General features: G+C 41.4%; 1 protein-coding gene across 4 annotated transcripts in view; it reads right to left on the bottom strand.

The window, feature by feature from the left end:
* The window catches only part of HECW2 (HECT, C2 and WW domain containing E3 ubiquitin protein ligase 2), a 255,307-nt gene that overhangs the window by 6,185 nt on the left and 234,041 nt on the right, over nt 1–15,081 (bottom strand). For 3 of the 4 annotated variants that reach the window (XM_050969456.1, XM_050969457.1, XM_050969459.1), the window contains 7 exons: nt 14,004–14,156; nt 11,812–11,910; nt 9,556–9,685; nt 8,969–9,115; nt 8,140–8,254; nt 7,082–7,167; nt 5,376–5,488 (listed from right to left, as the gene is read on the bottom strand). In XM_050969456.1, the coding sequence (XP_050825413.1) occupies nt 5,376–5,488; nt 7,082–7,167; nt 8,140–8,254; nt 8,969–9,115; nt 9,556–9,685; nt 11,812–11,910; nt 14,004–14,156 (843 nt within the window). Of the gene's footprint in view, nt 1–5,375; nt 5,489–7,081; nt 7,168–8,139; nt 8,255–8,968; nt 9,116–9,555; nt 9,686–11,811; nt 11,911–14,003; nt 14,157–15,081 lie in introns of those variants that run through there. The other variant, XM_050969458.1, reaches the window with a different exon arrangement.

Here is a 15,081-nt window from a genome sequence, read left to right as displayed (position 1 = left end):
GAATCATTAGGAATCAAAGAGCTTCAGGGTGAAATTTTCAGTGGGTGTCCAACAATTCCTCCACATCTGCAGGATCTCTTTTAGGAGCCTGCTGAAAGTTTGCCATTCAGTGTCTTTGTTAAGATAGTATCAGAGGGGTAGCCGTGTTAGTCTGGATCTGTAAAAGCAGCAAAGAATCCTGTGGCACCTTATAGACTAACAGACGTTTTGGAGCATGAGCTTTCGTGGGTGAATACCCACTTCCTCAGATGCATGTAATGGAAATTTCCAGGGGCAGGTATATATATGCTAGCAAGCAAGCTAGAGATAACGAGGTCAGTTCAATCAGGGAGGATGAGGCCCTGTTCTAGCAGTTGAGGTGTGAAAACCAAGAGAGGAGAAACTGGTTCTGTAATTGGCAAGCCATTCACAGTCTTTGTTCAATCCTGAGCTGATGGTGTCAAATTTGCAGATGAACTGAAGCTCAGCAGTTTCTCTTTGAAGTCTGGTCCTGAAGTTTTTTTGCTGCAGGATGGCCACCTTAAGGTCTGCTATAGTGTGGCCAGGGAGGTTGAAGTGCTCTCCTACAGGTTTTTGTATATTGCCATTCCTAATGTCTGATTTGTGTCCATTTATCCTTTTCCGTAGAGACTGTCCAGTTTGGCCGATGTACATAGCAGAGGGGCATTGCTGGCATATGATGGCGTATATTACATTGGTGGATGTGCAGGTGAATGAACCAGTGATGGTGTGGCTGATCTGGTTAGGTCCTGTGATGGTGTTGCTGGTGTAGATATATGGGCAGAGTTGGCATCGAGGTTTGTTGCATGGATTGGTTCCTGAGCTAGAGTTATTATGGTGCGGTGTGCAGTTACTGGTGAGAATATGTTTCTGGTTGGCAGGTTGTCTGTGGGCAAGGACTGGCCTGCCACCCAAGGCCTGTGAAAGTGTGGGATCATTGTCCAGGATGGGTTGTAGATCCTTGATGATGCGTTGGAGGGGTTTTAGCTGGGTGCTGTATGTGATGGCCATTGGAGTCCTGTTGGTTTCTTTCTTGGGTTTGTCTTGCAGTAGGAGGCTTCTGGGTACACGTCTGGCTCTGTTGATCTGTTTCCTTATTTCCTCGTGCGGGTATTGTAGTTTTGAGAATGCTTGGTGGAGATTTTGTAGGTGTTGGTCTCTGTCTGAGGGGTTAGAGCAGATGCGGTTGTACCTCAGTGTTTGGCTGTAGACAATGGATCATGTGACGTGCCCGCGATGGAAGCTGGATGCATGAAGGTAGGCATAGCGGTCGGTAGGTTTTCGATATAGGGTGGTGTTAATGTGACCATCACTTATTTGCACCGTGGTGTCAAGAAAGTGGACCTTCATCATCTGGACCCATGGGAAGGAGACTCTGGAAAAATTCCACCATGATTTTAACAGCTTCCACCCCACCATCAACCTCAGCCTGGACCAATCTACACGGGAGGTCCACTTTCTTGACACCACGGTGCAAATAAGTGATGGTCACATTAACACCACCCTATATCGAAAACCTACCGACCGCTATGCCTACCTTCATGCCTCCAGCTTCCATCCCGGGCACATCACACGATCCATTGTCTACAGCCAAGCACTGAGGTACAGCCGCATCTGCTCTAACCCCTCAGACAGAGACCAACACCTACAAAATCTCCACCAAGCATTCTCAAAACTACAATACCCGCACGAGGAAATAAGGAAACAGATCAACAGAGCCAGATGTGTACCCAGAAGCCTCCTACTGCAAGACAAACCCAAGAAAGAAACCAACAGGACTCCACTGGCCATCACATATAGCCCCCAGCTAAAACCCCTCCAACGTATCATCAAGGATCTACAACCCATCCTGGACAATGATCCCACACTTTCACAGGCCTTGGGTGGCAGGCCAGTCCTTGCCCACAGACAACCTGCCAACCAGAAACATATTCTCACCAGTAACTGCACACCGCACCATAATAACTCTAGCTCAGGAACCAATCCATGCAACAAACCTCGATGCCAACTCTGCCCACATATCTACACCAGCGACACCATCACAGGACCTAACCAGATCAGCCACACCATCACTGGTTCATTCACCTGCACATCCACCAATGTAATATACGCCATCATATGCCAGCAATGCCCCTCTGCTATGTACATCGGCCAAACTGGACAGTCTCTACGGAAAAGGATAAATGGACACAAATCAGACATTAGGAATGGCAATATACAAAAACCTGTAGGAGAGCACTTCAGCCTCCCTGGCCACACTATAGCAGACCTTAAGGTGGCCATCCTGCAGCAAAAAAACTTCAGGACCAGACTTCAAAGAGAAACTGCTGAGCTTCAGTTCATCTGCAAATTTGACACCATCAGCTCAGGATTGAACAAAGACTGTGAATGGCTTTCCAACTACAGAACCAGTTTCTCCTCTCTTGGTTTTCACACCTCAACTGCTAGAACAGGGCCTCATCCTCCCTGATTGAACTGACCTCGTTATCTCTAGCTTGCTTGCTAGCATATATATACCTGCCCCTGGAAACTTCCATTACATGCATCTGAGGAAGTGGGTATTCACCCACGAAAGCTCATGCTCCAAAACGTCTGTTAGTCTATAAGGTGCCACAGGATTCTTTGCTGCTTTGTTAAGATAGGGAGCTTCAGCCAGTGCTACTCATTGTTTGCACAGTAAAGCCTTTGAAGCTGGTGGGGCTTAGGCTGAAGCCGCTCTGCACACAGGAACTGGAGATGTTAGAAAAGCAAACACATAGTTTACATTCTGCTCAGAGCTAAGTTTGAGAGGGACGCTGTAAATCATGCATTTCCTATGGGATAAGGGTGCCATGTCTTGAGCACTGGGAGTGGCTGACTGATGACAAATAAACTTGTGTTATTTGGCTCTCATGTTTGTAAAAATATCTTAAAACAGTAGTAAAGTTGTGGCCCAGTGTCGCCAAAGCATGGGAATTGAAAGTTAAAGATCAAGGGCCATATTCACTGCCATGGGCAAAGAGGCAAGCAGTTGGCACCCTCTCTGCACCCACTGGACTGAACTAGTAAAGCGGGTCCACTCTCTTTCTCCAGAGTGAAGCAGTTTTATTTTACATCTGAAACTACACAGTAGCCCTGCCAGAAGAAACTCCCTCAGTGAGGTGCTGAATCTCCTAGCTTGTCCTGCCCCTTCCCACTGTGTAGACTGTACCCGCTGGCTCTGGTTTCCATAGCAGAATGAGCAGCTTACAGGAGTGTGTCCCTGTTCCAGGTTGGATCCTTCTGCCTAAGAGGTGAATTTGGTCTCAAGTCTCCGTATCTATGCACAATAAATGGGTAAAGTGGGTTCATCGGTTATATTAGTGGACAGCTAGTTTGAGCCTTCCCTTTGAGTTCTCCTGCTTTGGTGGGTTTATATGGGTTCAGAATACTATTTTAATGGAACTTTCACAATTTTCTTTCTCCCATTTTTAAATTACTTTAAATTCCTTGCTGAACCTCTCATTAGCTGTAAAAGTAAATGTTTTGGGGGGTATAGTGTTGATGATTTTTAATGAATTAATTTGTCACGTTCCTCCTCACAGTAGCCAGATTATCAATCCTGGAAAATCTGATTTCCAGTTATTTGTGCCTCCCAGGCCAGCCTCCTGCCAGACTGATCAAATATGTATTTTGCATCTACTTACATCTAGCTTTTAAGGCCCCGATCTTGATGACATATACACATGTTCTTAACTTGATTACCAGGAGTAGCCCATCAAATCTAATGGGACTCCTCATCATAGTGAAGTTAAGCAGGACTGAGATCTTAGACTGCAAACCTTTTGGGGCAGGAATTGTCTTTTTGATGTGAAATGTGCCCAGTGAATGGTGCCCTAATCCTAACTGGGACCTTTTATTTAATAATAATATTTCAGTACTGCCTAAAGTCTGTCTTAGAGACCGAATATTAGAAGATACAAAAACTACAATAATCTCTTTTCCTACTTAAGTATCGGTATAAAATGGAATGGCACTGCTGAAGTCCAGGTTCATTCAAGAAAACGCAATCGTTTATATTTTTAAAATGCTGTAGGAACATTATCTATTTCTCATTTCAGTAACGATCACTCTCTGAGGCATGCCTAGGTGGCTGACACACAGAATACCTTTTGACCCTAAAAGATACTACAGAAATTATTTTGAAATAGAAACTTAGAATTCTCTTACTGTATCTTTGACCTTCAGCTGAGTGGCTCCCATTTATACTCTTAACTGACAATGTGGTTTTGTGTTAGAGCTACTGACTCCACAAACTTATACACTGGGTCTGTGCATTTCAACTACATAGTACTGTTTATACTTCGACTTTCTACCTGGTAATCAAAATTAGTAATGTATCTATTTCCAACCAGCGTAACTTCCTCTAAATGCTACAGAATTGGATGATGGAAGATCTTCTCCAAATGTATTAATCTGCAAAACTGACCTCTTTGTAGAGAAGTTCTTGTTAATACAGAGTTCAGTCAAGACGACTTCTCAGATCCTGGCTTATATGTCATCAGTTTTTGATACAGTAGATCATTTAAGACCACAGCTCTTTTCCTGGCATCGCAAAAGGAAAAATGAGGAAAGCAATTCCTTCTTTACTTTTTCCTCTTGCCACTCTGATCATGTCACTTTTCACCCTGAATTCTTTCACTGACTTCCGCTTTTCAAGGCCTTGGGGAACTCCGCTCTTCCTTACATCCAACTCCCCTTTTCAATTGGCCCAAACCTCTCTACTACTTGCTCCCTTTACAGTCTTCACCCTCTCTTATCATCATGTTTTGCCTTTTTCTGTCGCAAGATTTCTACACAATGCTGAAGTCATGCTGGCCCTCCTAGGGACTGAACTAGACTGTAAATACATTGGGTCTCTTTCATCTAGAGCTGATATCCATTTTCTGGCAATGACCAATAACTTACCTTTCAGAGAATATCATATATACTATTTTAGGGAAGCAACGCCTGGTTTTATGACAAACAAAAAAACCATAAATTTTAGAAGAGAAGTTGTAAACCTGGTAAAGTAGAATGAATTGAATTAAGGTACGGACTACTAAGCACAATTAGTTTGCCTTTCCCACCACGCAGGGAAACAACCTCTTCAGTACAAAGAAATACAGATATGTCAGACACACTGGAACAACTTGGGAGCAAAGCTTCCCCTGTAGCAGAGCAGACCCAGTCAATCAGTGACAGCTGTTTGTTTCTCAAGCAGCTTCTGCATAACCCCAATAGTTAGCAGCAGGGGTAGTTGAGAATATCAACATATCTATTGTGACTGGCTCACAGAGAACTGAAGTCTATCCAAGTAGTTCAAAATTTATTTAGATTAAAAAAAAACAACCCAAAACATACACAGACACTTTTACCTGGGAAGAGCAGTGATTTTCCCCCATTTTTCTACACAGAATCTTCTTGGCCCATTGCTTCCTCTTAGAGATGCAAACCCCTCATAAGGTATGCTGGATGTGCCTGTAACAAACTACCAACACAAAAAGAATAATATGTATGACAGATATACAACCTGAGGGTCCTGTGAATGCTTGTGCATAAGTAACTACTCACAGCAGTGTTCCCACTCAGTCAAATTGCTCCTGTATAAGAGTTTGCAGGATCAGGCCTTATTTGAAGGGGAAGCAGGAGTATTAAAATTCTGTTTAAAATGTAGGGGAAGGAAAGTGGTATATTTCTTGATTAGCACTCTAGGAGGGACGGCTTACTAGCCTAATTTCTGTTACAGATTTCATTTATAGACAGCCAGTATATAAGAGTAACTATGATGCACAATCAATGTAGAATTAAAGTCACATTACTAGTATCATCAAGATAATAAACAAAAAAGTGAGGAGAGAGAAAATAAAACACATTTAATAAGGTTTAAGAGGGACTAACTAATAAGTAAATTACCATATATGATGTTACATTTATGTCATGCCTTTCATCCAGCTGGATTTCAAAGCACTTTACAAACTTTGCTAACTGATATAAGCTAAGAGTCAAGTTCTGCAGTTCTCGTTTAGGTAAAATTCCCATAGATTTCAGTGATAATTTCTTATGATATTGTACAGAGCAGATTTGACTAGAACCATCCATTGATAAGAGAGTCTTGTGACAAACACAACCTACTTATTTTTAATGACCTATATAAAATATTTTTTGACCTGCAGTTGCAGAATCCCTACACTGTATTATAATTACAAAGGGAAATCTTAGCAATAAAGTTACACAGCCATCTATGGTCCTGCATCAAAAGAGTCACCTCAGTAATGTTTCCCACACAGCATTTACACAGAGCCAGCTGTAACAGGAAAAAGGCATGTTAGTGATACAGTGAACATGATGATCAGATGCCAGTTTTGAAATGTTTAAAACAATGGATTTGAAACCAGTGCAATTATGTGGCAAACAGATAAAATCAGATCTGGTCCCTTCTAAAGAATTTGGTGTGCTAGAGGTACCTGTATTTGATTACATGTAACTCTGTGAAAAACCCATATGCATTAAAATTCCTCTACTGCCTTTAGTGTTGTTGAATCCTTCATCAGGTAAATGAATTCCATAGGTGGACATATTGCGTGAAGCAGTGTTTCTATTTGTTTGTTTCTAATTTACTTGCTATCAACTTAGTGAAGGCCTCTTGTTTTCATTTTATATGAAAGGATAATAATGGGGGTCTGGAACAGTTTTCAGTATCATTTTCATAATTTTGAACTCCTCAGCCAAGGCCTCCCTAACTCTTCCTCTGAATAATCTTCAAAGGTACATACTGTCATGTCTTTTTCCTCTCCTTGGAATACAAAATTTTGAGGATTTTTTTTAGTCAAATAATAAAAATCACCACCACCCAATACTCATACTGGTATTGGTAACTTTCTACCAAGTGAACTTGTGTTTTTAGTTAGTTCTGACATTTCAATTATTGACAGTAAGCATCTGGAGACTGCTGAGTTACCAGCATTCTCCTGTCTTGACATCACACTATCTGAAGGTTTCATTGTCCGAAACTTATGAAGTAGTTTAACATTTAATGTGAAATGGTGGTATATATTTTTATACAAATCTACTGATCTCTCACCTGTAATAGCCTGAGCCGTTGTTCATTGTTGAATCTTTCTACAGCAGCCCAGAACCACCGAATTACAATGTGATTGTCATGGTAACCTGTTAGATCAACAACAAAAAGCCCCATTACTTTTGACTCTTTTAATATTAAGTGCTACAGAAGTGCAGGAGAACACACATGTGAAATATTAATCATGAATGGCCTTGCCTTCCCCAGCTCAGTCTTAATTACAGTCTTAGCCTCCATACTTATAATCAAATATCAGAAAAAGACAGCAAGTGAGACTAACCCAGGGCTCTTATTAGAGTCATTGCACATTGCTCCAAATGAAAGGCAGACATTCAGTTTCCCTTTTGTAAACACTTAAACCATTAGCAAGTCACTCATCCGAGTAGCCAACTCTTGTGGACATCAGGTTTTTGGTTTTTTACATTTTTTTAAAAGCTGCTCATGATGCCAGTAGCAATTGCAGCCACCTCACTCAAACCAGCTGTCATCTCTTTGTTCTTGATGGGACTGAAGCAGGACTGCACTCAGACAGGCTCACTATCAGTTCCAGATAGCCTTTGGAAATGGAAGTGAAGTGGTCCTTACTAAAGATGGCTGCCTTACCACTCTCTTTATGCAGTCAGGCAGGAGAAAAATCAGAGGACAGTTGAATGTAAGAGCAATGAGAAAGACTGAGCGTAATGGGGATGTGAGAGGGGTTTGGAGTCACATGTAACATGAACCTTTACCTGCTGCTGTAAACAAACTCCAAGAACACCTTTATGTCAAAGATTTGCCTACTCACTTTCAGATGCCATCAACCTCTCTGTAAATTCAAAATATAAACATGCTCTTGCTGTTTGGGATCTTACCCCTTTTATCAACTAAAATGACAGCTCCTAATTCAAAAGCTAAACAGAAAAATTAAGACATTCCAAAATTAGTTTAAAATGGGCTCAAACACTTATTAAATTGACATATTTCATAGAATAGCTTTAGGAAAATCTTAGACACAGGGCACTTCCAGGTTCACTCATGCGGAACCAGAGCTAACTTTGACTAGAAAAAAAAATCAATGTCACCTCCTCTATACTCTGTGTTGTTTCTCCAGTCACTTAAGTCAATTTCTGCCGTGCCAGCAATAACAAGTTCCAATTCTCTTGCATCAAATACAGACACCAGCCTAGCGTCAACAACCTGTGAAAGGAAACAAATTACATAGAAACATGCCCTCATTGTTTCCGTTATTTTTGCCTCCTACTAAACGGACTCCCCAGTTACTAATGCTGTATCATTTTACAAGTAATGTTCTGGTTTGTTCAATGAATGGTGAGGCTTAAGGTTAAAACATTTTTCAAAAAATGCAAATATGGGGACTATTCTTCCACTGGGTTTCATACTCTAGCTACATTCAGTTTCATTAGAAACTCATAGTATTTAGAAGGAAAATTATTTAGACAAATAATACAGAAATACCTCCGGGGCAATAAGGGTCAATATATTCAAGGTCCATGTTCAAGGTGGAAAATGTAAAGGAAAACATCTTGAAATATACTCAGCCAATTGTGTAATGCTGGACATGGAGTAAAAAATTCCTTCCTGAGTTCAACTCTCCTTATTATCTGAGTTTGCACTGCTGCTAATGCAAATAGTGGTAATAATGTTTTCCATTTCTTTAGAATGTAGTCATGTTATTTGACTCAATGACCTTCAACAAGTGACCTCCACATAAATAATGCAACATTTGATTATTATGAAATACATTAGGTCTACTGTAGGATATATATGATTCTCACTCCTGATTTTACCTATGTCTTCTAAATACTGTGTGGTTGGGTTTATTAGAAATGCAAGTATAGAGAAAGCTAGGTAATATACATATGGGAACTAGAGTTGAGTAGGATTTCTTACCTCATAGAAACCTCGAACTAGACTTTCTGTTTGCTGCACAACCCCTCTTTCAATTCTCCATTTCACCATTCTCTCTATGTATTCTTTTTTGTTCTTCTCTGTGACTGGGATGTTGGCACCCCCTGGTTTCAATTCCCGTTCAGTGATCTTAGAGGAAAACCATCACCAAAATAATATAAAGACAACAAAAAATATATTATAAACTCAAGCTTTTTGTTAAATATGTAGCGCTAATTCCCCAATATCATAGGCCAAGCACAGATTGGCTTAACAGACTGGAGTACATAAACTCAGACAGATGACATGAAATTGAAATCCGCGTTTTCACCAGACCATGTCAACTACAAAGTAAGAACAAGCAGCTTCAGAATAAGAGATACAAACCAGCTCCTGCATTCTCTAGGTATTGCATTGGTAGGTAACGAATGATAATCTCTCTGTAGGTTTTTCAATTGTTCATATCAACCAAGATTTTTATTAATGAACTCAAATTAGCTGGGAATGGCATCATTTTTCAGTCTAAAGAAACAGTTACCTAACAACAGCATATAAAGAGGAAAGGAAAGGAAAGTAGCAATCTTGCACACCTGCCCAAAAACTTCTTCATTTACAGTGAATGTGAGATCTAGGATATCATGTATATCGTTGTCTTTCATCCACTGCAAACTCTGGTGGAACTCCTCATCAAGGTATTCCAAGTCACTCAGGTCACAGAGTCTAACATAAACAAGAAGAAAATATACAAATATAGCTGACAGCAGTAGTGCATGCTCATTAACAGAGCTGAGACAGGACAGCCCTACAAAACAAACTGAGAATAAAGGGAGCTCAGAGAAATCAACAGAACAAAGAACAGTGGTTACTGGATTCCTTTGTGCTGACATTCTTAAGTCAAGTTAGTAGAAACTATTCTGAATCTCTATTCGCCTAGCAATGGTACAAGCAACTACTTGTGTAACTCATCTCTTTGTTGTTAAACTACAAAACCCTATATTTCCATTTTAAAGACCTTTTGCTTATAAATTTCACTTTATTTCAAATTCTAGCCACTTGCATCGTATTTCAATGACTAATATCATATTTCAATGACTTATTTTGACCATGGATTACAAAAAATGTGATTAATTCTTGTTAAGTGTAAAGATCCATCAATATGGGATAGGTAATTCATCTCATAAAAGAAATAGCACCTTTTTATTAGTACTAAGCTCTGCAATAAGGAGGATGGTCTTAATCTGTCGCCTCCTGCTCTCTCCATTTTGCCAGTGGTGCCAGCCTGGGTGATTTTGCCATAAAGCCCTTAAACATAGTATGCCCTTCCAAATTTGGTTTGTGAGCCAACTGCCCTCCTCTCATTCAAACACCTCCTTACCACTTGTGTCTTCCATGATCCCCACAGGAAGTCAGTCAACAATCATAATTATTATTACGGGATCAGAATCTGTCAGCCTTATTTACTTGAAGCAGAATCTTAACCTGTGAACAGCCTTACATTTAGGATCACCCAGAGAATAAGCTGCTACTCCACCACGAGAATTTATTCTTGCGCCCACTCTAGGGCTGGTGCAGGCACATAGGGAAGATGGTTAGCATCTTCTCTAGCTAGAGGGTACCGGGAGTGGTCTTGGGCTAAGGTTACCTTAACTTGCATCCTGCAGCAATGGCCCTTAGCAGCTGTGCAGAATGGCTGGGACAACATTCCCCTTGCTGAGCCAGGAATGCCCCATGCAAAAGTGCCTCCTGCAAAGATGTGTGCAGAGCTCGTTTAGACCCCTGAACTGTGGAGCTGCAGATCCAGGAGGGAGTGCATGAGCAGAGGTATCCATAAAGCTGCTTTGTAGAGTCTTTCTGCAGGCCAGGCCACAAGGGGATCATGAATCAGGCCCTCTGTTTGTGAAGGTGGCAGAATCTGGCCCACAGATATTTAAAAAACTCCTAGCAAGCCACCATGACCAACAGATAACTAAACTAAATAACCACATGATATTACTGCTGGAGTCCTTGTCTTTCACCCCCCACCCTCTCCATATAGTTTTATTAGTCTCCCCCCCAGCTCTCCTGTCACATCACCTCTAACTTGGGACTGTCAGCTCCTTGGGAGTGGGACCAGGCCTTTTTTAAAAATAATTCTGTAAAGCACCTACTACAGTTTTGGCTGCTGTAAAAATAAACTTGTATTATTTTCACAGCACCATAAATGTGAACGGTGCTTTACAGATAAACGTAAATTATCTTTGGAAATTCTTAGATGTGGCTTCCGATTTTGAGCTTCCCTTTTTGGGCCCTAAACTTGAGATACATTAGATCTGATTTTCAGTGGTATTGAGCAACTGCAGATCTTATCGTCTTCAGCTGAGCTGTGGAGATTCAATACTTCTGAAAATCAGACCCAGGGTATCTCAAGTTAGGCATCCCAAAATGGAGGCAGCCAAAAATCAGAGACTACTTTTGAAAACACTGATCTTAAAGTCTAAATAAGGTTTGATTCAGATCCTTTCCTATGAGTCATTGAAGACAAATGAACAAGTACTCTATTAATATCTGATGTTTCACTGTCGGATTTGAATAGCATGTTTTTATAGAAGGAACTGGTGATGTAATTGGCCGGCAGGAATCACAAGGTTTTGATACTGATAAGCAACATCTTCAAAGTCATCAAGTAACTGGCTAGTACCAAAAATGGGCCTTGATTTAGGCAACTATATTTTAAAGTAAATCTTGGATTAAAACTAAATGACCAGATTATATTGACCTATCTTCTTGGAGTCAAGAACCTGACATTTATTGCTGGTCAAAAACTGCATTTTCCATGAGAAAAAGAAAATCAGAACATTTCTACTCACATTCGAAGCAGGGCTTTATAAAAGGGCCGTGTAAAGAAGGCATCTAACAAATACTGATGTATCAGAGCAAGACCAAGGATTCGACCACTGAACCTGAACCTGAATGACAAAGGAAATGAGTTATAACCAGTACACTCAGACTTTGTGGTTTGTGTGCTGCCCTATCATTTATCTGTGTACCAAGTTTAACAGTATATTTAAATCAGATAACTATAACTGTATTGTGGTAGCTTGATTCTTTTTAGTTCTCAGTAGAATGGAGTGAAAAAACAAATCTGCAAGGCATGGAAAGTACCTGGGGTTTCAAAGCTGAAGTTGCCACTTTTCAGCTCCTGAAAGCTAAACTGAACTCATTCTAACCCTACCAAACTAGGTTCTTTTTTCAGACCCTGGCTTCCAACATGACAGCTGTTTTCTGCCCCTCCGTCTCCTCAGGCTCCCTTTCTGAGCACTGAGAGATTGATTCTGACAGATGATTCTAGGCATCCTTTTCCACCTCGTGGGTGGCTCCATGCTCTTTTTCATGACTGGTGGATATTGGGCTCCATGTAACCTTTTTTGAGAGGTGGCTGGGAATTATCACCCTTACCATTCCATTTCCCTCAGAAAGTACCAACATGATTTAAACTCCCTTGTGCACTCATTGCTGCTGGAAGATTAGAAATTAGGAATGTGGCAACTTTGTTTGCAACACTAGGGCCTTCACATAGACTCTTTTAGACACTAAGGGCACAATTTTTTATTTTTATTTTTTTACCAGGGGAAAGCGCGAACGCAGTCCCCCACTACCACAAATTATGCAGTCGAGTTTCCTGCAGTCAAAAATAATGGTGCATGTTGCAGAAGATTGTGAAAAAAATCATTAAAGAAACTAGGCATGCCCTCCATGTATCTGAAAACAGATTCAAGCTCTCTCTGAAAGAAGGTCAAGTTTCTAGACTTCCTGGTAAGACATATAACTCAGAACTACTTTACTTGGGAAAAATTAAGGCTTTGTTATGCCTGGCCCTACGCAGGGTGTGCAAGATGGGGAAGAGACACACAAAGCTTCTTCCCTCTTGCACAGTTGCATTCTTTGCACTCTCCCTGATGCTGACGCTGGCACTAGTCTCTCCAGAAACAAATGGGTCATGCCCCACTCACTCACTGGACAGTCCTCTAGGTCCACATAGCTGGGGATGGGGAGAAGAGGGCAATGCACAGCCCTGCAGCTTGTCCTGCCAGACTGTCATGCTTCTTCAGATGGAACATACACAGTTTGTTGTTGCTGAACTTCTGTATCCAATCTTTTATCAGAATCCAACAGGTGCATTGCTTCAGTTGATGTGCAGTGCAGCCAGCCAGCACTTAATGGGGTAACTCTCAACTATACTTCATCGCAATGACTCGCCATCATTTGAGACCCTAATTTGCCTCTGTCCTACACAGACTTGCAGCTGCCACCCCATTACTGTAATTTAAATCCAGATTCTCAGCTAGCGTAAGTGACATGACTCCACTGATTTCGCTGGAGATGCACTGATTTATACCATCTTAGAATTTGGCCCGTAATCCTGAAATTGAGATTATGTATATATATAAAAAGATACATTTTATGGATATATATACACTGATCATCATTTCAGGTTTTTTCCTCCGTTGTTTTTCGGATTCCTCATAGCACATCTTTTTCACAGATTTTAAAGGCTACTATCAGGTATATGGACCTTGTTTAAATAGCAAAAAACCAAGAAGAGATATCTCACTAGATTTTCCTCCATCAGATGTGGACTGCCTTACTGGGAACAATCTATATTCATGGGGAAATCCCAAACAAACAAAATGCAATAAAAGCTGATTGAAATCTCTCACACATTGAGTTGACTGCAAGCCAATGTTTAATATAATCTGCTTTTCATGTACAAAGGACTGACAGTGCTTTGGTGAAGCAAATGTTTGCTCTTGTACAAGAAGTGTGGAGTTTCATGTAGTGAGCCAAACCCACAATACATATGTTCCAAATCTCATCTTTGCTGACTTTGTGAGAAACAAGAATATCTGCTACAACCAACTAAAACAAAAATGAGGACAGTCTAAAGAAATGCAATTATTTTACTGCTGGTTAAAAAGATCAAACTCTGTGTTTGAACAAATATGATGGTTCTCCACAAGTGGAAACAACAGATAAAAGAAGATTAGAAATTAATTCTTACCACTCATGGTGATTGTCTACAAAAGCAGACATGGGACTTATTTGTACTGTGTAGGTATCATTGGCTGAATATTCAAATAAACCATAATATGGATTGAAGAGCTCTCTGGACACCAGGAAAAAAAACTCTCTTGAAGGTCCACTGTAATCCAGCCTTTAAAAAAAATCAAGTTAATTTATTACTGAAGGTTTATTTGATACAACAACGCTTGTCATAAGAACATAAGAATGGTCATAGTGGGTCAGGTCATCTAGCCCATTATCCAGTCTTCCGACGGTGGCAAATGCCAGGTACTTCAGAGGGAATTAACAGAACAGAGGCTCAGAGCATGGTGTTGTATCCCTGACTATCTTGTATAATAACCATTGATGGACTTTGTAGTGGGGTAGTTGCCCCCTTCTGAAAAAAAGGGTAGGCTGACTGGGGAAGCAGCCACAGCTGGGGCATGCCCCAATCAGGCCACAGCTGGCCCTATAAAAGGGCCGTGAGCCAGGAGCTGAGTCAGTCTCTCTCTTGCTCTGCCTGGGAGCTCAGAGTATGGAGCAGGGCTGGGGAAAGGCAAGGAGAGCTGGGGAGCTCCAGCCTGGTAAATCCCCAGGCTGCTGGCCTTGCTAAAATACCAAAACAGGTACTAGGGTGCCGAGGCTGCAGCCCGGGGTTAGGCAGAGATAGCTGGTCCGACCCCACTTGCCAGTGATGAGTGGCCTTTTACAGACTGCAGTTTGCCCCTGTGAGCAGAGGCTAGATGATGACTGGTAGTAGCCACTGAGGCGAGGTGGGGATAGAGGGTTAGGGGTTCCCCTGGGAGGGAAAACCCGGACTGTGGGTTACTGCTGGGGGCAGAACCCAGAGGAAAAGGGGCACTGGGGTCTGGGAAGGACACGGGGGCCCTAAGGCAGGCGAGACACCAGCCTGCAGAGGGTGCTCCGGTCTGGCCAAGAGCTAATTCCCAGGATAACCAGCAGGAGACACCGCACCAGTGAATCCTGCTTCACTACGGACATTCTCTATAAATCTACGTTCTTTTAACCACTGCATAAGGTTTTTCTAAGGCGCCTATCACTGTGGTGTTTAAATC

The sequence above is a fragment of the Gopherus flavomarginatus genome, chromosome 10, assembly GCF_025201925.1.
Source record: "Gopherus flavomarginatus isolate rGopFla2 chromosome 10, rGopFla2.mat.asm, whole genome shotgun sequence".
Classification (NCBI taxonomy): Eukaryota; Metazoa; Chordata; order Testudines; family Testudinidae; genus Gopherus; species Gopherus flavomarginatus.
Note: the sequence above shows the minus strand (reverse complement) of the source record. Positions and strands in the feature narration are given on the sequence as shown.